This window comes from Nicrophorus vespilloides, unplaced genomic scaffold (genome assembly GCF_001412225.1).
Source record: "Nicrophorus vespilloides isolate i.1.1-1 unplaced genomic scaffold, Nicve_v1.0, whole genome shotgun sequence".
NCBI classification, from domain to species: domain Eukaryota; kingdom Metazoa; phylum Arthropoda; class Insecta; order Coleoptera; family Silphidae; genus Nicrophorus; species Nicrophorus vespilloides.
This window is the reverse complement of record NW_017099833.1, coordinates 16,234-41,308: the sequence shown is the minus strand read 5'-3', so window position 1 is coordinate 41,308 and position 25,075 is coordinate 16,234. Positions and strand designations below refer to the sequence as shown.

Below are 25,075 nucleotides of genomic sequence, written 5' to 3'. Positions count from 1 at the left end.
TAAACCCAAAAGGTTCAGAGAGACCAAAAGAATGAGAAAAATCAGGAAAAATTACCTATTTTTAATATATTAAGAATTTTATCTATACCTCGAATAACGAATAAGATTCGGTGCAATAAAAAAAAATTAATTGATGAATATTTATTGCTCTGCCTTGTCCTTGTTTTTGCACATAAAATAGTTAGAAATCGAAAAAACTTTCTCACTTTCAGCACTAATCATCTTTAATGCATTATTGTTCACATCCTTCTTGATATAGTCTAAACTCATTGTATTCTCTCAATGGAAAAATAGGTCAGTATGCATTAGCAATGAAAAGTTGTTTTAATAAATCAAAATTGAAGCAAAAGAGAGAGAAAACAAAAGTTTGAAGAGGAAATTAAGGAAAGAACTTATAATATGTGATATTAAATCCATCTTGCGAAATCAATTTTTTATTAAAATATTAAGTCCATTTAACAACTTGTTTTAGTTGGACCACTTGATGCATTTTTTTTGTATTCTTCTTTATTTGTCTTTATTTATTGTTCCTTTAAATTTGAAAACAATATTTAGGTGGTCAAAAATCGGTAAATTGCCTTTAATCTTTGAATCACTCTAAGTGATTAAAACATTAATAAACGATTAGAAATAAAATAAAATTTCTTAGATCTTTAGGGATCTGTAGTACTTTGCTATGTTTTTTTAATAATTAAAATTATCAAAATATTATTCTTGTTATCTGTTGCTATGTTGCACAATACAATATTATAATTATTATATCTTTATCCAATACCATCAAAAAATTGTAGTAACTAGTGTAACTATGAATATCGATTATATTTAATGTAGGATATATATAGGTAAATCAGTTGTGTCATTCAATTTCGTCAATGAAAATTGGAAGTGAAAGGAACATCAGCAGCAGAGGGGTCGATTTATTATTTACACTGACCGATGTGAAATGTTGTTGAGCGTCAATTACCGGCGATGGAGCGATTGCATTAATTGGCGACTGAAAGAGTCGATTGCATAATAAAGTACGAAAGCTGTAGGAAGTTTCGTTCTGCCGTCGCCGCTCCTGCTTTTGCTGTGCTGTTGTATGCAACGTGTTATATAAATAATCAGCGCTGATCGCTTAATGCGACCCGGCATGTAAATTGTCGACGGATTAATATTGATTTATAATTAAAGGCGTGAAACTCGAACGCGACTAAATACTACCCGAGCGAGCGAATGGATGAAGTGGAGTGAAGTTATGGGATTACATACATACATCGGTGAGGATCCCACCCTTTCCTTCCCTCTCACTCTATCTCTCTATCTACTACAACTACTTCTTCTTCGGTAAATCCTGCAACATCCCCCATTCCTTCATTTCCAGGTGGCGGTTTAAAGTTGAGATAACAACTTCGTTATCTCTGCACATCTCTCTCTGTCGTTGTCGTATCTCACGTCCTCCTCTGCAAATAGTTCGTCCCACGCACCCTCCAAACCGTAACCACACTGTATACACTCAACGAAGATAATGTGTTTGCGTGCGTACGAGGTCTATAGCTAACATTCGTATTGTTTGAATTACAAAATCCATCTGAGGTGGATGCGCCGGGTTCGCATGTTCATAATACAGGCGTCCATGAATTTGCGCGAATTTCCGTTCCATTTGGATTTTTTTAATAAAGTCTGCAAATACAAAAATAAATGAAAATAAAAGCTAGTAGAGCAGTCCCAAAAGTACTTGACCACACGTAAAAATGGCGGTTCTTGTTCGGGAAAAACTACTATGATCAAAAGTAACAAACTTATAAAGCTTAGGTTTAAAGATGCTACGTTGTTTAGTATTTATTTGACAGCCAGCAATAGTGAATGCTATCAGTGAATATTTAAATATTGAAAAAATTGGTCATCATTATGTGATATAATACTGTCATTTAAAAGGTCTCAGTACAACCATTATCAAAGCCAAAATACTCTATGGGAGTCTGCTCCTACGTTTACAATATAAATATATTGGGTGGCAGAGTTCAAACGACACCATAGGAGCTGCTAAGACGAACATCGTAGTGGTCGAACAAATGAGGTGACCACACCAGAAATGATAAATAAAATGCACAAAATAATATGACTGTCGACTTAAAGTGCGCGAGTTAGCAGACATGATAGGCATTTCAGAAAGTGTTTGGTCAGAATCAATACAATACATCAGGTCACACATTCGTTATCGCAATGGACAGAATCAGTGAGTTGAAGTAAACGCTGCCGAATTTGCACTGAGACTTGATTTAGTTGTTCATAACGTCAAATATCGTCATAGTAGAGGAATTGCAACACCTTCGGCTTCGAATCGAATTCGTCCTGATCTTTCGATATAGTTTTTGCGGATTCTCTTCTCTGCAGGGACAATTTCGTCCTCAGACGAGTCACTTTCATCCTCTGATGATTCATTTTCATCCTCAAATTATTTACTTTTATCTTCAGATGATTTGATCTCATCTTTAGAATCTGTTGCGGTGAACACTTCATCATAGATAATATCATCGTTGTTGCCAGTCTAATCGTCAAAGTTACTTTCAATGCCATCTTTATCGGTGTTACTAATTTCTATGTTAGAGTCACTGTCGCTGAGGTTAAAATTCGTCTATTCCGCATCTTCTTCGAAGAGGAACTCATTCTCACTCATCTCCTCTTCCATGTCGTCGATTTGAAATACTTATTTTTGGTAGCTGTGCTAGTACTTTGCCATTTTCTAGTTTTAGGTTAGTATTCGGTAGTATTAGAAATAACTGTTTCTTACAAAACAAAACTGATGCATTTTTAACAATTTGTAAATGTTTTTATACCATTTTTTCATCACATCTGATTCATTTTGCAATCATTACCGGAGATTACCGGAAATGATAAAGATAAATTTTGGTTTTTATGTAATTTTGGAAAAAATAATACAATATTATTAAAAAAAAGTATAGATGAATACATGCAGCTCAATAAAATGGAACATAACACTAGTGCGAAATTTTAGGAAATCATATTTCAATTGCTTCAATATAAATAGTAAAAAATACTGTAATGTTAGATATGTTTTGTTTTTGGTCGTTTGCCTTTCGGTCAAAACTCGAATGTCGCATTATCACTTCTTCCCCCAAAGTTGTACAAAATTAACATTCAAAACTTTTTACACAGGTATACTAACATTATCAAGTACATGTTTTGAGTAGACAATAAAATGTTACAAATAAATCTCGAATCGATCACTCATGTTTATTGTTGTTTTAATAGAGCAATATTAAAACTACATTTGACGATAAAAGTATATTTCATGATAAAAATTTTAAAAATATAATTTTTAAAATATTTTACTCTTTTTATAAGTAATTAATAATTTTTTACTTTTATTCTAAATTTATAAAATTCAAAGATATATATAAACATTTTACTGAAATAATTTACTGAATTTGCGCAATTTCTAAGAAAATCTCATCTTTTCGGCACACATTACTTCCTCCGATTCCAACATCTGAAAGGGAATACCACTTTCATACCGAAAATAAACATTAGTAAACTTCATATTCGATCTATTGTAAACTCTATTTAAGCACTTCCGAACAATTAAGTTCATTGTCTATAAATGTTTTCAATTACGTTTGTATTGTTGTAGTTTAAAAAAATCAATTGATACTTGTTTATTGAATCATGAAAGTTAATTTATTAAAAAAATAACAACGTTGACAGGAATCATGTGTTCCATACATTTTTATGATAATATTTTTCAACATATTTTAGAAGAAAAATATTAATCAATATAGTTAACACATAACAAATTTAATTTAAAAGCGCCAAAGGTGTTTAATCCAAAGAGTTAAAGTAAAACAGGTTTTGGCTGCTTTGAGCGCCGCATATAATTTATCTTCAATAGAAATAATGCCTATTGATGGTAAAGCTATTATCAGAACAAACAGCTCCCGTGAAGATAAAATAACAATTTTATGAGTATAATTCAGGTTCAATTACTTTTTCCAGAAAAATTAATAGCATGTTTAACATCTACAGTTGTAAATTTTCATTTTATACTTATATTAATAATTGTACTTAAGCGGAAATTCCCGTGAATTTTTAAAAGTATTATTTCTCGATTTCCCGGGACTCATAAAAGGTAAAAAATAAATAAAAAATCAATTAACTGATTGATAATCTGAAACCTATTGTCAATATTTTCAAGAATCTTTGTTTATTTATTCATTGCATTCAACTTTGATATTTCAGTTCAATCCACATAGTTTTCTTTATGTAGCTTATTTTCTTTATATACTTTATTCATTGAATATATACTTGATACACGTTTGATTTTTATGTTAAGGTAATGATTGTTTCTTAAGTTTCTATAAAGTTTTCATTTCTTAGTAATAATATTTGAATAAAAAGGAAATTATTTTTTTAAAGTAATTTCACGATTTTCCTTGTTTTTCGAGAATTAAAATAACTTATCCTATATTTTTTACTTAAACTATGTCTTGAAATTGCAAACTTCGTTATATCGATATTATTATATGATTACTAACTCTTAGTTAAAATAATCTGTATAAATATTTGTACGTTTCCAATGTAATTTCAGCAATTTGTATCCTTTCATCTCATCTGAATGAAAACTATTGATCTTTCTCCAGCGATACTCTGGATTTTTTTGTCTGCTGTCTTCTGCTTACTCCAAAATCCCTAAGCCAATCAGTTCTCCTTTGAAGCGTGGCACTTTCCCCGATGCATTTACATTTTTTATCGAACCTGAAAATAAATACATTAAATTTATCATCAATTGGCACACGTATTTCATAAACGTTAATACGATTTTAAATGCAGCATAAATTGCATATTTTAATTTGTGAGGACAACAATAAAAGTTGTTTGAAAATATGAATATTCATACATTCAATGCAACGCAATTATATAAATACAATTATTTTCATATCAGTCGAATTTAATTGGTTATATGTGAAATTTAATTTTTCATATTTAATATAGGAGATTTGAAGTAGTATAAATATTGAAAATATATAAAATAAAATGTATAAAACTTCTTTTTATTATTATTTTTTTAAAGAAATTACTTACATTTAAAGAAAAACAAATAATACTATTTACACCGTCAATATTATGAAATAATGCTTTTCCTTCTGTGTTTTTCATCAATTTGGTAGATCCAATTCAGGCAACTAGTGATACAAATTTGGCAACTTTTTAACATAATTTAAAATATTTCACCTAACAACAAAAGGAATGAAAAAGAAAAAAAAAGAAAATAAAATGTGCTTATGGGTTCAATAAAACTATCTTGTTTCCCAGAATGGACCACTCGCTTCATTTTTGTTTAAATAGTACTTTGTATACAAAATAATTTATTAGTCATTATACACTATAGTATATCACTCCAGTATACACTACATATATCGAAATTTTATGTGTTATTGATCCTTCTTCAGTATTTAACATAAATTATAAAGTGTAGCATTATTTGTGTTTATTTTTTGTCTCTTTTTATGTATAATTTGTAATTTATTTTTCTAAATAAGTCTACGTACTATACATTGATACACTTAATAACCTTTATATTATTTTGCACGTGTCAATTTGTTGGATATGGCAATAAATAATAAGCTTATGCAAAGTGTTTATACATTTAGGAAAGTATCGCAAAAATATTAATATAAATATTTGCAATTAGAATAAATACAAATATATATTTTAATTTATATTATGTAACATAAAAAAATCAACAAAGTGAGTGGAAGATTTAGAAAATTCAGATGAAATTAAAAAAGTTTTTGACGAAAAACATACTTACAACTGAAGATTGTTATTACGATTTAGAACTTCAAAATTATTAAATTTATTGTCAAAAAATCAATTCATAACAGCAATAATAAAAGTCTCATCTAATTTGGATTTACTTGTTCTTACAATTTCCTTTACCGGTCCAATTCAGGCAACGTGTGGTCGAAATTTAGTCAACTTTTGCATTAACTCTAAAATTTATCTGTTTTTATCAAACTGTTGTATTAAATTATGGCTTCATTAAGTCTAAGTAATTTAAAAAATAATTATCAAAATAATTTTATACTTTTTTGTTGCATTAAGGTAATTTTGAATGGTTATTCCAATATTTAAAAAAAAAAACAATAAAAACTTTATTAAAATCATATCATAACATCAGTTAACGTTACCCGAAAACATAAATAGTTCTTCGAAATTAGTAACTAATGTTTAAATAGACTTTAGCGCAATATAACATGCAAAATAGTATGTTATGCAGATTGCTTAATATGTTTTTGAAATGCTGATGAGGAAAATGTTAAATAATTATTGAAAGACGTTTTTTCAGTTGAAGATCTAGAAAAACTTTAGCAAACGAATATAAAAATGTAATTAGAAAAGTTCTTGACAAAAAAAGCGACAACTGAAGGTTTAAAAAGCCTGAAATTTTTATTGTTGTAAAAAAAGATCATGATTTAGGAAAAAAGACATCAGTGTTAAGTGCAATTGTTAAAGAAAATGCATAAACAATTAATTTCACTTTGTATATGACAAAATTTTTCTTTGTTCGAAAAAAGCTTTTCATTTATTTTACGAATGAACGTATATGTTAGTAAGTTTCCCTTTATGTTAATTTTGTTGAACGCATTATATTCGTTAACCGAGGTATTACTATATTATTTTTTATCAATGAAATTTGATATTTTGTGTTTAATATTGAAGATTTGCAATAGACTAGGTAAAAGTACAAATCGAAATGTGCGATGCTAAACAAATAATGCGTTGAGTGAAAAAAAAAGTTGAGTAGTCGAATGGATGAAGATAAATAAATGGAAGGCAGAGAAAGGACTAAATACAACATACAATGGAGCAGATCTCCACTTTGGCTGTAGTGGAATAGGATTTGCCAGAGCTCAATGATTTTTCATTCGGCTGACTTTTCCCTTAAGGTTCCCACTGCCATCACAGCTCCCTCTATCTTCTCTCCTTTCTCTCTCACTCATACACTCTTTGTCTCACCCCCTTCGATACGCCCTTTTCCCGTCTTTGCGTTGGTCGGGGCCCCAAGTTCAAAGCCATCCGCAATTATCTACCATCCATTGTGGCTAATTCAATCGGCTTACTGCATTCCGTACACGGCGGATGATCTTGCCAGTCTGCGCCGTTCCTCTTCTCTCTTTTTTCGTTTGCTCCTTTTGTATTATTTATTCATTTATTTTTTTTGTCGCTATTCCGTTGTCGGGCCATTTTCCGAAGCCAATTTTATCGATCCGTCTCCATAAACAATGCTCGAACTCGAGTTTTCCGAACTTTTCCAAACCAATCGCAGTTTACATATATATTCACGAGCCATTAATAATAGAAGACCGACACGAATAACAAAACAATGAAATAGATGAAGAATAAATTAAAATGACTTTTATAATGCTACAACTACACTATGATTAATATGTTTCACGAAACACAAATTAAATAAAAAATAGTTGATTAGAAAATAAAATGAAATGTAAAAACTACAGCACTTACATGTATATAGGAATACCTCGCATAGTGCGGATAATTAACTATACTAATATCTCAGAATATTTGATACAGGACTAATCAAGAAACTATATGATTACAAAAAATAAACTTTTAGAAATTTATATTTATTTTGCTCAATTAAAATTTAAGTTGTTTTGAAACTTTCTAACCTGGTCATAGTGAATCTGAACTGATCGAATGTAATGCTATTGCAACCTAAAGAAGTTAGTTAATTTATAATATAATAGTTAATATTTCTTATACGACAATATTTATTTCTGTGAATAAAAATAATATTATTTTTAGTGGTTATAAAATTTATATTTCTAAAAGGGGCAGCTAATAGCTGAATGGTTAAGTCGCCCTACCACGATCGAATCCGGCGACAGTTCGAATCCTGATCAAGCCAGGCCATCGCTCGTCACAGATGGACCCTCAGCCAAGTTGATGGACAATGACAGTGTTAAGCAGCAGATTCACAGTCAAAGGAAATAGTGGAATTGCAGAGCATCAATATACTACTGAAGTTAAATAAAAAAATCATCATAATGGTAACTATCCACCGGGAAAGATTACCTACCTAATGTCAACCGCGATCCTAAATTTACTCAATATTCACGTTGATGAACAGATTGTGAATACAATTACAGTACATAAAAAATTAAAAAAATATTTCTAAATACTTTTTTATTCAGATAAGTAATATCTTACAAAAAGAACAAATATTACTTCACTTTCACCTTCAAATACACCGAAATAGTGAAAATTAATATGCGTCAATCGGTTTCCTAGGATCACTTGCTTAATTTCAGTTGTATTATATACATTTCTTGTTTTAGTATTCACTCGTCTATATGCAAAATTTTAATAAATTGATTATATTTTTATCATTATAAAAACTAATTCCTATTAAAACTCCTTTTTAATCTGCTCCAAAATACAAATTAATTTCTAATCGAACCCTGCGCATCCACCATAAAATGTTTATTGATTCAATTCAGTCCAAATATAAACAACATTTATAGATAATTGAAAATATTTCAACTAACCTGATTTGTCTACTATATTATAAAAAAAATGCAGTAACTAAATAATTATACTTTATTGTTTGGACAATTTCTTCAAACGAGAATGCTAAAAGATTTGATATTAATATGCGTCAATCGGTAAAATCAAAGAATGTGGTTTCCTTGAATGGACCTCACTTAATTTCACTTTTCATAAATGCAAATTTTGGTTTTTGTTCTCACTCAACTCTAATTAAAATTTATAAAAACGAATTTCTAATTTGGTACTAAAATATGATAAACTAGAACTAAATTCGCGTAACTTATATAATATAATTATTATTGCTATTATATAATATTATTGCTACTTTAGATAATTATTATTTCACTGAAGCTAAACGCATTGAGCATTATAAATCAAGGTTTTTTTTATTTATAACTTGCAGTTTCCATAGAAATGAAACAATAATGTGCAGTCGTACGACAATGGCAATCTCTTAAATGTAGACGGTTCGTTGCTTGGGGAACTTAAACACGTGAGAGCACAATTTTGAATGACAATTTTCCCGGATAAAACCAACAATCATAGTAACCCTTGTTACATTGTTTTCCGGTCGGAAAACTCGGTATTTTCAGCGAGTATAAATGTATATGCGAAAGTGTGTCACAATGCACGGAATTCCGTACGGATCAAATATTTGCTGAGTCGTCCGTCTCGCGTCCTACACTTTTCACACGCTGTTTGCATTACGCTGTTCATGCTATTAGTCGTAATAATCCGTTGCATTATCATTTATAGTGAAATCATTTTTTTTTTTCATTCGATGATTTGTCTTTCAAATAATTTGTCCACCCGTAGTATTCACCAAACAATGCAATTTCCGATTTCCACAAATTTGGATATATGCAAAATTCCATTAACTGTAAAAACGATTTTAGTCGACATAAAAAACCACCTGAAGATTTTTTTTTTAAGAAAAAACAAATAAATTCTGGCAATAGGTAATTTTTAAGTTGCGTGAAAGATGAAGAAAGGTTTGCATATAAATGCAAGAAATTCTATTCAATTTTTCCCATGTATATTTTCTTTCGTAAACAAGATTTTGTATTTTGTTTTAATTACAATTTCCCTTTTTAATTATAATACAAATCTCATTAATTTTAATCATAATTATCTAATTTTGAAAAGAAACGTTTTAACGCTGTCTCTGCAGTTACATAAATTATATTCATTCAATTGTTTTTTTGTGTGCATATATTAAGATTTATAATATTAATCTAATCTTAATTTGGAAATACAGCAATACCTCGCATAGTCCGGGAAATCAGTTCTGCCAATATCCCGGACTGTTTGAAACCGGAGTAATTAAAATTCTTATATATTTATTTCTGTTTACTGTATTTATTTTATTTAAATAAAACAATAAAAAATATTTATTTCCAATTTATACGTAAAGAAAATACTTACTAAACACTAATCATAACAAACTATTTTTATTTTTATAATTAAATCAATTTGTTGATGAAAATGTACAAACAATATTTAACAATATAACAATTTTAGGTTACAAACCTATTTAAATTAATGTTACATCTTGTCCAGGTCGTCTTCATAATCTTTGTCCGCTTTTATCCTGTTGAGCTTGATTTACCACCAATTTTCCAGCTGAGATTTAATTGAGGCGGAGCGTGCATTGATTTTGAGATGTCGCACGGCTGGCCATCTGAGGCTTTAATAATTTCACTTAGAAAGCAACTTCGGTATTAATTATGTTTGCTGCCTGCGAAGGAGCGAGGATAACTCGATTTCTTTTTACGCCCGGCACTTTCTTATTAGCTCCTATCCCAATTCTCCATCCTCCATCTCATCTCTGTTTTTCACATAGAGAGCAGAAGAGAACACACTTTATACCTTTTCGATCTCTCAGAAGGATGCATAGTGAGAAGAAGCGAGAACAAGAGGGAGCGAGAAGGAGTTGATACGAATTCCCATGGAAACGAAAGACTTGAATTCGAAATATATATATTCTTTCTATTTTATTTTCTTGCGTGCTACGTCCATTTGGAAATTATTATTGTTACGTAAATGATTTATCTCTGTCGATGCACGGTTGTATTTTTTCCCTGGGCTCCTCGATCCATCAATTACTTAGTCCCTTCTGTTCCACACAATTTAATTCTGTTTATTATTAAACATTAATTGTTTTTTCTTCTCCTATATTAAGATTTATAACATTAATCTATTCTTAATTTGGAAATTACCTCGCATAGTCCGGGTTATCAATTCCGCCAATATACTGGACTATTTGAAACCGTCTATCAGACACAGTACGGATAATCGATGTTTTCAACATCCCTGACTGTTTGAAGGAACTAAATAAAGTCCGGGTAATTATATCTCTGTCAACATTCTGGACTGTCTGAAATCTGTCTAATCGAGGAACTAAATACAGCAATACCTTACATAGCCCGGATAATCGTCAATCTGTTAATATCCCGGACTATCTGAAAGCGGACTAATCGAGGAACTAAATACAGCTATACCTCGCATTATTTGAATAATTGTTTATGTAAATATCTCAAACTGTCTGAAACCGGTCTAATCGAAGAACTAAATACATAATTACCTTGCATAGTCCGGATAATCGTTTCTCTCAATATCTCGGACTGTTTGAAACCAGACTAAGACAGCAATACATCACATAGTCCGAATAATTGATTGTATCAATATCCCCGATTATCTAAAAGACTATCTAAAAGCGGACTAATCGATGAACTAAACGCAGCAATACCTAGCATAGTCCGAATACTTGTTTCTGTCAAAACTAAAACAGCAATTCCTCACATAGTCCGAATAATCATCAATCTGTCAACATCCAGTACTGTTTGAAAGTGTACTAATCCAAGAATCAAATACAGCAATTCCTCGCATAGTTCAAATAATTATTTCTGTCAATATCAATTATTGTCTGAAACCGGTGAAATTGAGAAACTAAATATAGAAATTCCGAATAATTTTCATTCTGTCAATATATTGCATTATCTGAAAGCAGACTAATTGATGAATTAAATATAGCAATTCCTCGCATAGTCCGAATAATTATTTCTGGCAATATCCCGGACTCTATGAAACCGGTCTAATGTTGAAACCGGTCTGTTATGTCAGTCAATTCTGTCAATATCGCAGACAGTTTGAAACCGGATTAATCGGAGGAAAAAATTGTATACTTATGTTTTTACAATTTATTTGTATATTGCTCAATTAAAATTGTATTTGTTTTGAACGATTCTAAACTGGATTACAGTGAATCCGGACTATCTGAGCTATTTGCTGTATACAAATAATTTGCATAAAATCCGCTCTCTCTGTGTTGCTTGGAAAATTAAATCTATTTACTTTGCTTGTTTATTAATAGACAGTAACTATGTCAGGGTTATTTTGTATATTCCATCAGAGAGTTACAAAGTTTTAATAGCTTTATATAACAGTGTCACTGTAATCATTTCCTGTGCGCTCAATATTAATTTAAATATTGAAATATAATGCTAGAGTATTTTAAGTTTTTAAGTTCATGACAGTTAAGTAATCAATGTCATGGAAAAAGATATGGATTGGTGATCAGTACATTTATATATTAACTTGGTACTGATAGATTTATACAGAGGAGGAGAACATTTTACTGTATAACAAATCGTAACTATGCATATTAACATAATTAATTAATAGATTAAATGTTAAGACTAAAAATATTAAAATTATTTCTTAGATTAACATTCTACAAATTAATATAATTTCATAGATAAAATCTTAACAGTAAAACGATTATCATAATTTCTTAGATTAAGTAATAAAATTGAACGCATAAACGCATTTCATAGATAAAATCATGAAATTTCAAACATTAATATAATTATGTAAATAAATTATACATACTGTAATAAAAGTTCTTAGAGAATGTTGTAACATTACATACTTGAATTTAATTTTCTTAATAAAGCCTTAATATTGTATGCTTTCACATAATTTCCTTGATACTTGATGGTGTGAAGTTGAGGTTTTTGAACATCGATATTTGAAAATGTATGCGTTAAAAATATTCATTGATTATGTTTTAGCGTTTAATAATTTATTTTTCTTATAAATAAATCTTATAATTTAATATAATGTTCTTAGCAAATCTCAATATTACATTTTAACGCAATTTTATAGTTATAGACCTAACTATGAATTGCAGTGACCTCGTTTTTGATCATGAAAATCTAAATTTCAAAATTAAATTCTACACACGTTAATAAAAATTCCTTAATAAAATTTTAAGATCACATAATTTCTTTGAAAAAAATATATACTTTGCATCTTAATATAAAAATCTTAAAATTTGAAACATTAATATAATTTCTTTTAAAAACTGAATATTTCGCATAACAATACATATTCTTAGATATTGTTATAACGCTACTAATACAATGGGATATTAATTTAATCCTTAAGGCTAGTCGAAAATTAAATTTTTCGAAAAGCGAAACTATTTTCTCCACAAGAATTATTGTAGGGCGCAGATTCACAGTGAAAGGAAACAGTGGAATCTCAGAGCATGAATATACTACTGAAGTTAACCTATAACAACCAACCAACAACTACAAATTTAAAAAAAAAATATATATATATATATAAAAAAAACATGAAATATAGATAAAAAAAAAAATAACATCACAATAACTATACGTAAGATATGACATAAGTGGAAAGTGGAAAGAAAAGCGAAACTTATGTGTTATTATTTTAATTATCCTATTTTCAAGTATTCGAAATTCTACTGTAATGTTCTAAAAAGTATTTCTAAAACTACATACTTCTCACATTTTTTTTAATATTGTTTAAAAACTGCAAACTTAAAGGGTATTTTATTGAAACGACAAATATTTATTTTATTTTTACTTATTTGCATTGCACAGAACTAATGCAATATTTTTATTATTATAATCTTCTCACTGTTTCTCTCTACAAACTTCAACTTAAAGATACTTTGATGTTGCTTGAAATCCAATATATTTAATTTATCTTTGCATATTGTATCTACTCAAAAATAATCTACAAATTATTAATTTTGCATTAATTTTCGAATTACAATTTACTTTTTTAAATAGATAAAAACATATATATTTTAAAATTCACATTATTTTCAAATTAATAATATAACATTTCAAATATTGCTATTTTTTATATAATTTTATTATATTTTTTAATATGATTAAAATAATTAAACTGCTTTTAAACTATAAACAACATCACTTAGCTCATTGAACGTAAGTATACTTTTTTTCAATTACTTTACGTATTGCAAAATCGTCTTAGATGTACTGAAAATTCACAAATCCTCTAATGTAGCAAAGTCATTTAGAAAAGCCACTCATAAAATTTGACAGCGATTACACGAGAATCTGCAATTGCTATTACACTCCTTTTATGCACTACAGCTTAGTCTCACAGGACGTATGTAACAACGTGAGTAGAGAACATTAAAGAGAAATTAATTGAGTTTGAGTACGTGTTTAAATTGTAATGATCCAGAGGGCTTAGTGCGATACCTAAGACGTGGATGTTGGATGCGCCGGGCGAGTATTCATCATTGGCTAAATACATTGAAAGAGTGAGAGAGACAGAGGATGATGAATTTAGATAGTCGTCCTCGGTGGTAATCCGAGAGACGTTTTCACATTTGACGGCCGTGCAAGAATATACGTCTGCCGCGAAAATGATTTAGAGTCGGGCTTTAGAACCGTTTCTAAAAATAGCTTCTGCGAGAGAATGGGGATCCTTTTTCCACACAAACAGACACGCGTTCACAAGATGATGACGACGACGACGAAGAAGGAGAAGATCCCTATTTCGTTTCATTTTCCAAACTACCCACTTTTAGTTTTGCCGCTGATGCGAGCCTGTAATTCGCCACCAGTTTTATACATCTATATAGATATATATATCATCTGGGTCTACCCTACAGCCAACTTTCCTGCTTCGTCCAAAGTCAATCCAACTTATTACGACGGAAAGCCTCCGTCGAGGTTAAGAGTGAGAAATGAAAGGCGAGCGAAGGCAATTAACTATTTTTCTTGGCCCCGTCCGACCATCGGATGGCAATTGGGAACGGAGAAAACTCGGTCAATTCCCTCACCCTTCCTTCTCATCCTTTCAATTGGCGGGCGCGAAAATTGCAATACCGCACATTCCTGTTTCTCCGTCGGAGTTCTCGAACGAGAAATGTGTATTAAGTAATTTAATTAAATCAGGTTGCTCAGTTTGGTTTCGGTTTTGGAATACTGATCATTTCGAACCGTTTTCAGGAGTAAAGTGGCGGCAGCCCTTCTGAACAAGCACCTGCAAATCAATGGAATTTCGGCTGGACTCACCTCCTTGAGGCAATCCGTTGATGCAGATCTAGCTGAAGTGAAAACGGATCCAGGCACCAGCAAGATGAAGAGGGAAAGGAAGGCCGCTCGAACACTGGGCATCATCGTGTCCGCTTTCCTCGCATGCTGGCTTCCATTCTTTCTATGGTAAGAATTTCTTATTAATTATTTTTACATTATTTTTGACATCTTTTCAGTCAGTAGCGGACGATAACTACCTTAGATTAAAAAAAATACAATAATAATTAAATCTGTTTCATTTTGAACATATCGCAAAGGCATTATTAGTAAAATAAATTTATTTAAGTTGGTACTTATTACAATTGTCTGTTTAGTTTCATCCGTTCTGCTATACAGTAGGGTTTTTTCTGAAAAAAAAATCTATATTTTGAACCTATACTTAAAATAAAAAAATGAATGAATTATTTGATTAAAAACATAAACATTTTGACACAAAATCGCCTCTGGCATAAAACGGAAATATTGTTAAATATTATATTGACTTCTAAATAATAGCATTAGAAAATGCTATGCATAAATCAATTCATTAATATATTCCAGAAACTGAAGAAGCGACTTCGTCCTGTCCAAAATGGTAAAAAATGTTGTTAGAAGTCCTTTTTTCTGTAAATTTTATTTTGTTATAGTTTTATAACATGATATTCTCAATTTTCTCAATATTATTTTGTGATAAATACCGGTTTAAACCAGTTTTATAGAAAAGTTGAAATTAGATAACCGGTTTTTTTAAAGTCGGTTTTTGTATAAATCCTAATAAATAATCAAACCTCAATTAACGAGGATTCCCAGAAATTACTTTGTTAAGCGCAACCTTGTTCTCAGTTGTCATAGATATTTCATTAAATAGCAGTCTTGATTAGAATGTCAATATGATCTACTAAATTTAGTTATTTAAGATTTAATATTATATTTCATTTAACTATTATTCTTAATCAGAATTATTCACATTACTATAAGGTAAAAGAACATTGATTGTATACCTATTTTTAATGAATGACCCGAGTATTTTCATTAATATTTTATTGATTTTGTCTATTGTGTGCAAAATTTTGACAAAGTAATTCGATTATTGGAAAATATGCAATTTAATAATAATATTCATTACAAAAATAAATTAAAAAATAAAAATTGTATAAAGTATAATAAAAAAATAATAGCTGCTTATTCTAATTTCAACATTCATTCTTATTACAATATATACTTAATATTTCTGTATTTGGTCAATTTAGTATATAGCGTATATTAGTAATGAAATAAATTAAAGAAAATAAAAAATGAAATGTTTAAAAATTTACAAATAAATTGATAAGCGTCATAAATACAGAAATTCAATAACTATGTTTTTCAATTCTCTTTAATATATATATATTAATATTATTTGTTGTTTCTCAGAATTCCCGGAAAACTAGAAATTAAAAATAAACTGTATTTTCGAACGTTAATTTAAAAGATTATTATAGGGGTTGCATTTCACGTTGCGACAAAAACAAGTAAATTAACACCAAGAAATATATTGGAACGACAAAGAATATTGATTGATATTTCTCTTAATCTGAAGTGGCACGTCAAAATAGAACGTACTAGGGTTTCTAAACCGGGAATTCCCGGGACATTTGGAAAAATATAGTTTCGATACCTGGAAATTGCCGTTCGAGACGCGAGAAATTTCAAAATTGACTTTGAATATATTAATTATCTTCTGTTTTTTTTAAATTTTTATTAAATATAAGTATAACAAGCGTCTCCCTTGACTAATATATTTTGTGTTTGCTGTAAAAAAAAATGACATAATACAAACAATAGAGCGCAGCCTTCTGGGTTGTCTGAATTTAGTATTAATTGAATTTATTCACGGGCAATAAGATCGAATTATACAATCTACATTTGACAATAATTAATTTGTTTGTTAAATTCAATGTTAATCGTAAGTACTATTTAAGTATTTTAAGTTCATTGCTTAATTAATTTACTTATTAAGTAGACAAAAATGACACAATGGAAACATTTAAAAAACAAATAACAGTACAAAGTTAATTATTATCTTAGAAGAGATATGCATTATGAGATAGACTTGGACAACAAAGGGATAAACGAATTATAACTTTATTTAAATATCTATATTCATAATCCAAAAACTTATAAATGCGGAGAAAATATTAATCAGATTTTAAAAATCAGACATGATTTAATTTGCTGTTTAATGAAACGATTTTTTCCAGGATCTTTTATATACAATTTTCAATATGTATATTATAATAAGTATTTAGTTTACTATTTGTCATATTACCATTTTTTATAATTATTTTTATTTTTGTTAAAAAATTGTTTATTTTTTCATTTCGTGCAACGTAAAATGTCGAGACTAAGCAACCCTAGAACTTTAGTAATGACAGGAAATCTGTAGTGAAAAATATAATCTTTTGTGGTGTGAAATATGCTGCTAGTTTACTTAATTTTGTCGTAACATTAATATTTTCCCTTATTTTAATCCTATAAATAATATTATTTCTGAACAGTGTTTGCAAAAAGTAGTTAAAACTTATTTATATGTTGATTTCGCAAGTAATTGTAATTTTTCGAAATTCTTAATTTTCGGTTTTAATTCATATTTTTTTTTTTTTAATATTTTGATTTTGATATATTTTTCCACACGGATTTCTTTACTTCCTCTTGACAGTGACAGCTGTCATTTCGTGACCCTTTAAAAAAACGCATATTGAGATGCGTTGCGGAGGTATCCGCAACTCACAAGTTCAAAACCGCTGGTCTAACGTATTAATATCTGTAGAATATCCCAAATTGTTCATTAACAAGAGAGGTTTCCTTCTGAATTATTACTTTAACAATATTATTGGCTTCTTTATCGGAGTTAATGTCTAAAGAAAATACAGTCATATTCCGGATAACATTACCTTTGATAACAAAGTTTTGATTTAGCGAAATCCGCAGTGATCCGAAAACATTTATAGTTCTTCGAAAGAAGTCATGAAGAAATGCTTAAGTGGAGTGTAGCTAAATCAATGGGTTTCGAAAGAGGATGTTAGTTATTAATCAATGGAGAACATGTTGGTAGAAAACCTTGGCATTGTATCTTATACCTCTAAAAACAAAGTTTTGCAAAATAGCAGTTATTTCACGTTTCAATGCATCGTTAATAAAAATCAATTTTACATCTATAATTTCTGATTATTACTAGCGAATTTCATCTATAAAAAGTTGTTGCGTTAGCTGTCACCTCTGACGTTGACAGATAATAACAATGTTGTTCTATGAATTTAATGAGTTTGTTAGCATTGTCGAGTGCAGTTACAAGCGCAAAATTGCATCAAATTGTAAATTTGCCCAGGATTAACGAGCTGCTGGGCATTTGAATTGTACGTTTGGAAGGAATGTGGCTGTGCGAGAGGACGGTTCATGAGGTTGTCATCGACGAATGCTTGTTAGATAGAAAGGTGAGTGAGGAGGAAAGGAAGTCGTGGGACGTAAGCAGCTTGTTGTCCACGTTGCAAGTGTTTCCGGCAAGGATGAGGATGGGACGAGGGTCGTATTAGTAGTAGACCGTAATGTAATCGCCCTTTCTGAATACAATATTTCCTGTTTGAGATGTTTAATTTAAGAATCACTCAATTTTATCAAAAGGAAACTTAGTTTTTCTGAAAATATTGGTAGACTGTAAATTTGAAGGATAATTTCATTTTAATCTTATGGATTTACTACCGTTTTATAAATTTAGTGATCAAAACCAGATCCTTAAATACATAAATATAAATAATCTTACAATTCAACTTGGGCTTGAAATAAAACCTTTTTATATGATAATCATTCGGTATTTGAACATGCGGATACCTTTAACATAGCAAATAATTCAAGAAAACTACAGGAGACAAGAAAATATTGTGACCTAAAGCAGGGGTCGCAGATTTTATTTTACCAATTACCCCAAAATATATTCATTTTTGTCGGCATTACGCGTTTCACCCAATAATTCACTTTTATCCAATTTGGGGTAAATTACTCCGGTTCATCGACCCCTGGTCTAAAAGATAACAAAATTTATAAAGATATATCGACTTTATTTCAAATTAGAGACAAGCTGCAAATATGAGTTAAACCTGAAAAACTTCTGAAATTAAATCATAAATTAGAGACAATAAAAACAACAAAATTAAACATTGTACAACATAATTATGTAAAATATAACAACTGCTAACATCTCAAATTAATACATAAATAAAGGTGCTTTATTTTGTTTAAAGAATTTTAATATATTTTAAGGATAAAACAATTTACATTTTGTTATTTGTGAGAATTGAATAAGAAAATTTAATAATACATATAATCAAATTTAGTAAACGTTATGGAAAATATGCATACGTGTGTTATAGAAACTTCTTATAAAGTTTATAGAAAAATGTGTCCTAGATTTACCTGAATCTCTTCTTTATTGTGTGAGAATTCGTTCGTGCTGGCGTGCAATGTTCGAATAGAAACGTACGATTTTGATATAGAGAAAATAAGTTTAAAACATGTTCAACAATAAAAATACCTACATTTATATATGTTAACAATAACGGGTAAAAATAAAAAAAGGGAAGTAAATACGTAAAAAGTCATCAAAATAAATATCGATGTCATGACGTTTATTTGTGAAATTGTACACAAAAGTTTATTTTACTCCAGTAAAAAAAAACATAATTTAGACCTTTTTATTGTCTCAAATAGAATTAAATTACAGTTACTAATCAACATAAATTTACTTCAAATTTTAATACAATTTTCAACTCAAAATGAAATTAATATGAATTCAGGTGTTTCATTACAGATATTAACCCTGTGTTAGTGTTGTGGGGCATCACATACCCCAAGCGTCACTATTTAATGTTCTAAAACAAAAATTATAAACACCAGTGACTTGTAGCTTTCAGTAGCTTCAGGTTATACATGTATAAAGAGAATATAGTTATTAGATGAGATTCAGTTCGTGGTTAGCTCTCTTGAAATACGGTTGGGGTATCACATACTCCGAAACACTACTAAAATAACTTTTCTTGTCAATATAATATTATATTTCAGTTTCAGTTTGTTCATTGAATTTTATTATTTAATTAATGTTCATGTAAATAAATAATTTAATAATTTATTGGCCAAACATCAATACAAAAGAAAAAAATGTACATTCTATACATAAATAAATTCTAATATATATATATATGTGTTCCATTTATTTAATCATGTACTGGACAAGTGGACGACAGATTCTTTAAAAAAAATACGATTATGATTTTATGACATAACTTTTATTTTTTATTTGTTAATAATAAGTTCCTAATGTAGTTTCAATTTATTAACAAGTAAAACAATAAAAGATTGAACAAATAAAACTACGCTAAAATATAACAAGTAAAATAATAACAAAACGAACAAATAAGAATACTGTCCATCTGTGATGAACGATGGCCCTATTGCTGCAAGCACCGAGAGGGCTCACCAGGATTCGAACCGGCGCCCACGAAATCGTCGGTAGGGCTACTTAACCATTCGGCTATTAGTCGCCCAAATAAGAATATATCTATCTATTATTATGAAATTATGAACTTATACTAAAGAAGCGAATCATATGCAAATTATTGTTTAAAGGAATGAGATGTTTTCAATAAATTTTATATTCAAGATCATTCCATTTTTTATTTATATTTTGTTAGAATTTCCATTTTTTTTCCAATGTTCTATTGTCCGGTTGTCGATTTGATTATTATCGATGGTGGATTATTCATTGTTTTTATGACTGAAATCACAAGCTTTAATCTAAATAAATCACTTACGCAGCTAAAGCAACTTCTTAAAATCTACCACTAAAGCTAGTTTGCTAGTAATAATGATGAAATCAAGAGATTAATCGATCATAACCTGCAGTACACGACAAGTGAATTAGCAGAGATTATAGAAGTATCGAAAACAACCATTCACGAGCGTTCTTGAAGCTTGGTTACATAAATCGTTACGATATATGAAATCTGTATAATTTAATTGACAATAGCCACAATAATGGCAGCCCTTATGTTACTTTTAATACCCCACAAATATTATTGGAGTTAAACTGAGTTGTATTACTCCACCTATAGTATTCACCAGAAAGTACACCTTCCGATTTCCACTTATTCTTGTCTTTGCAAAATTCCATTAACGCAAGAACGTTTAATTTTCAGTCGACAAAAAGATCACCGGGAAAAGTTTTTAGACGAAAAACCTTATAAATTCTGAGAGGCTGGGATGTTTAAATTATGAGAAAGATGAATAAAAGTGTATAGATCAAAATGGTGTATACATAATTACAAATTTATATATCTATATATAAATGTTTTAATTTCGTAAAAAATCGGGACGATCTTTTTGCAAGTCACAATATAAATTATAAAAAAACATTTCCAAATAATGCAGTAAAAAAAATCAATAAATACAATTACTATAAACACAATAATCCTTATTAGCAACCTATGACATTTGACAGATCGTCAAGATCTGAACCTGTGATGCTTTTACATTAACATTTTATAATCATTTGTTAAAAGTAATTTTTTTTTTAAATAAAATCATGCTTGTTGCGTGCTGTGTCACTTATTTTAGACGAAGACATTAGTAGTACACAGCACTAACCACATCCAAAGCTGAATTACATCAAAAACAATGATGCTTTCAAAGGTGTTGTGTATTTTGAGCTGCATCCAAGGAATCAAACAATCAATTCAGATATTTACTGTCTAAATCTAATGGAACTGGAGAAAGCAATCAAAGATAAATAGCAAGAATTTGCAAAATTGTATTTCACTAAAAGAAAAATACAAATCCTCAAAAATATTTGGTAACTCGTAGGAATTCATTGAAGTACGATTGGGTAGTATTTCCGCATTCTACATATAGCCCTGACTTTGCATCATTAGATTACTATTTATTTCAAAGTTTGCTAAACTCTGTGAATAGTAAAACATTTGCTAATTATGATTTTTAACCTGGGAACTAAAATGCAGAATTGGCAGATTCAACAAAGTCATCTGAAGCGGAGCTTCTTATAAAAAACGTGCCTTACTCCTCAAACTATTAATTAATTTTATACGTAGAATAAGTATTTGTATTTATTCATACGAAGAACAATAAATAAACAACTACATAGTCTTAGATGTATCGCTGAGGGAAGAACTACAATAAAGTAAATATTTTAAAGAACATTTTAATAATAAAGCACAAGTAGACCTCGTTGGATTATTTATTTGCAAAACCTAAGACTACACAACATACAACCGAAGAAGATATTCCACAGCAACTCGATTTTCCATATAGGACACGACACGACAATATATTTCTTCACAAATACTTCCAGTGTCTTCAGTTGTTAGCGACAAAATTGTTTACGTGGCTCTTCCGAAACTATGAAAATAAAACTATAGTGTTTCTAAGTGATATGACATTTGATTAATTTATTATACGTTGCTTTATTATTTCAGGTACGTGATTTCGACGTTGTGCGGGACAACGTACTGCTACAGTCCACCATCCGTGGTGACTCTCGTCTTCTGGGTGGGCTACTTCAACTCGGCGCTGAACCCGTTGATCTACGCCTACTTCAACCGCGAGTTCAGGGCCGCTTTCAAGAAGACCCTTCAATCTTGCTGCCAGTTTGCCTCGCGGCTGACCTGCGTCCGTCTGTGGAGGCCGCGCCGCGATCACGTCAACTACAGCAACGCCTCCAGCGACATCCACATGAACAATCACCTGGTGACGACCGGGGCGACCCTACGCCTACCACCGACGGGCGCGACCTCCTTCGATCCCCGCCTCATCAGCAACGTCTCTGAGGGTGAGATCATCAATCTGCAGACGCAAAGCGAGGCGGTCATTTAATTTCATTTATACATCATTATTTGTACATATCATTTACCCTAACTCACTCCAATTTCAAAAGGAGAAAAAAAGGAAAAAAACGAACAAAAAAAACAGATTTAATGAGGTAGGTAACATGTAAACCAAAGGAAGCTCAATTCTCGTTTATAATGCATACATTAAGTCATATTTAATGTGCGCGAGAGGCATGGCCAAAAATCAATCAATCATTAAGTGAATTGTTTTGAAACCAAAGAGAAATGCACATAGTCAGTATCCGTTTCTCGCTTAATCAAGGAATACACTTAACACGATGCGGTTTGCAATTAACTCCATCCCGTTCGACACTAAATGAAACACGTTATTTGATGACAGGGTATTTAATGGAAATTAATTCTCGTCTCCACTAAACAGATATATATATTTTCCGCGAAAATTAATATTAAGTTATTCAAATCGCATTCCTGGCGCCGCTCCAATGCGTATCAATTTACATTTTCCATCGCGGAATTGGGGCGCATCCATATTATTTACTTTGAACTATTTCTATCCAATTGCGTTTCCTCTGCAATGCCGATGGTGAAAATTCATGTACTGCTGAATCTAGTTTAAAATCAACCACAATCAAAACGTATCTCCAAGATTTAATATCATATAGAAACATCAACCCCTAGAAAATAAAATCTTGTATATTATATAAAAAAATACTATTTTTTTTTTCTTGATGAATTTTCGGGGGTTGAACGTTTGCAACATCTGTGCCGTGCCGTCTTTCATCATCATTCCTTATGTAGAAAAAGAAAAAAATAGCACAAGATGAATAAGGAAGGTAAAGGATGAAGGGGATGGGTACTCTAACGCTCGAGCTGTTCTCTAAAAACAGGAACTATACTAAATCACACGCAGGAAATGTTTCACTGCACGCGCTCCTCCGAGTCGCTATATTGCATTTTCCACCCTTCATGACAAAAAAAAATCGCACAAGAAGCGTGCAGGAAAATTGGAATAACAAAAAAACATAAAGCGAATAATAAATAAGTTTTTTTTCTTTACTAAATAATAACAGTAAGAAGTTGAGGTTTTTTTTTGAAGTGGGAAATGGGAGAATGATGATGATATAAGGTTACATTTCCATTTCGATGGCATAGAAGTACTTTTATTAGCTTTATCCTCGTTTTCGGATTTGATCCGTCTCGACATCGAGAGCGCGAGCAAACATTCAATTTCATTCATTGATTCAATCAGCCGTGAATGTATTATACTCGATATACCCACCTATATTCGATTTATCACTCATAACAGAGTAAACAACTTCGAGTATTCAATTGTCTAATAATAATATAAATTTGTTTAATATTTTTACATTTTATTTCATTTTCAGCAGAATTAAATTAAAAATTGCTTGTTATATATGATTTTTGTGATTTTACTGCTAACGCTTTAATAAATCGTAAAACTAACATTTTCAATATATATTAACTACTTTTCACTTTTTGTTTTCATCGAATGTTTGTTTTCAATCTATTGAGTAAATTAATTATCAATTCTAAATGATTTCTTATGCTATGTAATATATAAAATACAGTCAACACTCAAATAACACGGATAATTGATTACATGCTTTTAATAACACGGTATGTATTTGAAACTCCATATATAAATGGACATTGGGTCTCAGTTTTTATTGTAAAAAGATTAAGATTAAGAAATCTGGAAAAGTATACTAAACCATACAATTGTTACGTGACTATGTAGGGTTGTCTGTACATATATTTAAGTAATAAATGAAATTGTAAATATTCTATTTATCAATCTTAAAAGAAAAAAATAACTGTCCTGAATATAACCGATGAATACCAACAATAGAAATGTTAAATAGCAATTCCACGCATAGTGCGGCTTCGAACATAGTGCGGATTCACTATAGTACGGTTTGAAAATTACATATTGAAAATAATTTTAAAATTATTGGTTAAACATAAATTATCGGTGTTGTTCCTTCATCTCTTTGAAGTGCAAGAAATTTCTAAACCCAAGTCGGGCCAGACAACTGAATCAGACAACTTCGTCAAGTGAATCAACATTTGCCTTATCAAATTCATCCCTTGGCATACCAACCAAACTAAATGGTAATTCCTTTTTCCTGGAGATTTTGTAGAATATTATAATAATTCTGATTAGTTTTCATTTCAAAGATGGTCAAATTCGCGTACCACCACAAATATTCCTTAATTATT

At 30.1% G+C, this 25,075-nt stretch overlaps 1 protein-coding gene across 3 annotated transcripts in view; it reads left to right on the top strand.

The window, feature by feature from the left end:
* The window catches only part of LOC108565738 (octopamine receptor beta-1R-like), a 54,149-nt gene extending 30,425 nt beyond the window's left edge, over positions 1 to 23,724 (top strand). For all 3 annotated transcript variants that reach the window (XM_017925335.1, XM_017925333.1, XM_017925334.1), the window contains exons 3-4: positions 14,877 to 15,089; positions 22,463 to 23,724. In XM_017925335.1, the coding sequence (XP_017780824.1) occupies positions 14,877 to 15,089; positions 22,463 to 22,859 (610 nt within the window). In that variant the 3' untranslated portion in view covers positions 22,860 to 23,724. The remainder of the gene's footprint in view (positions 1 to 14,876; positions 15,090 to 22,462) is intronic.
* The last annotated feature ends 1,351 nt before the right edge of the window (positions 23,725 to 25,075 follow it).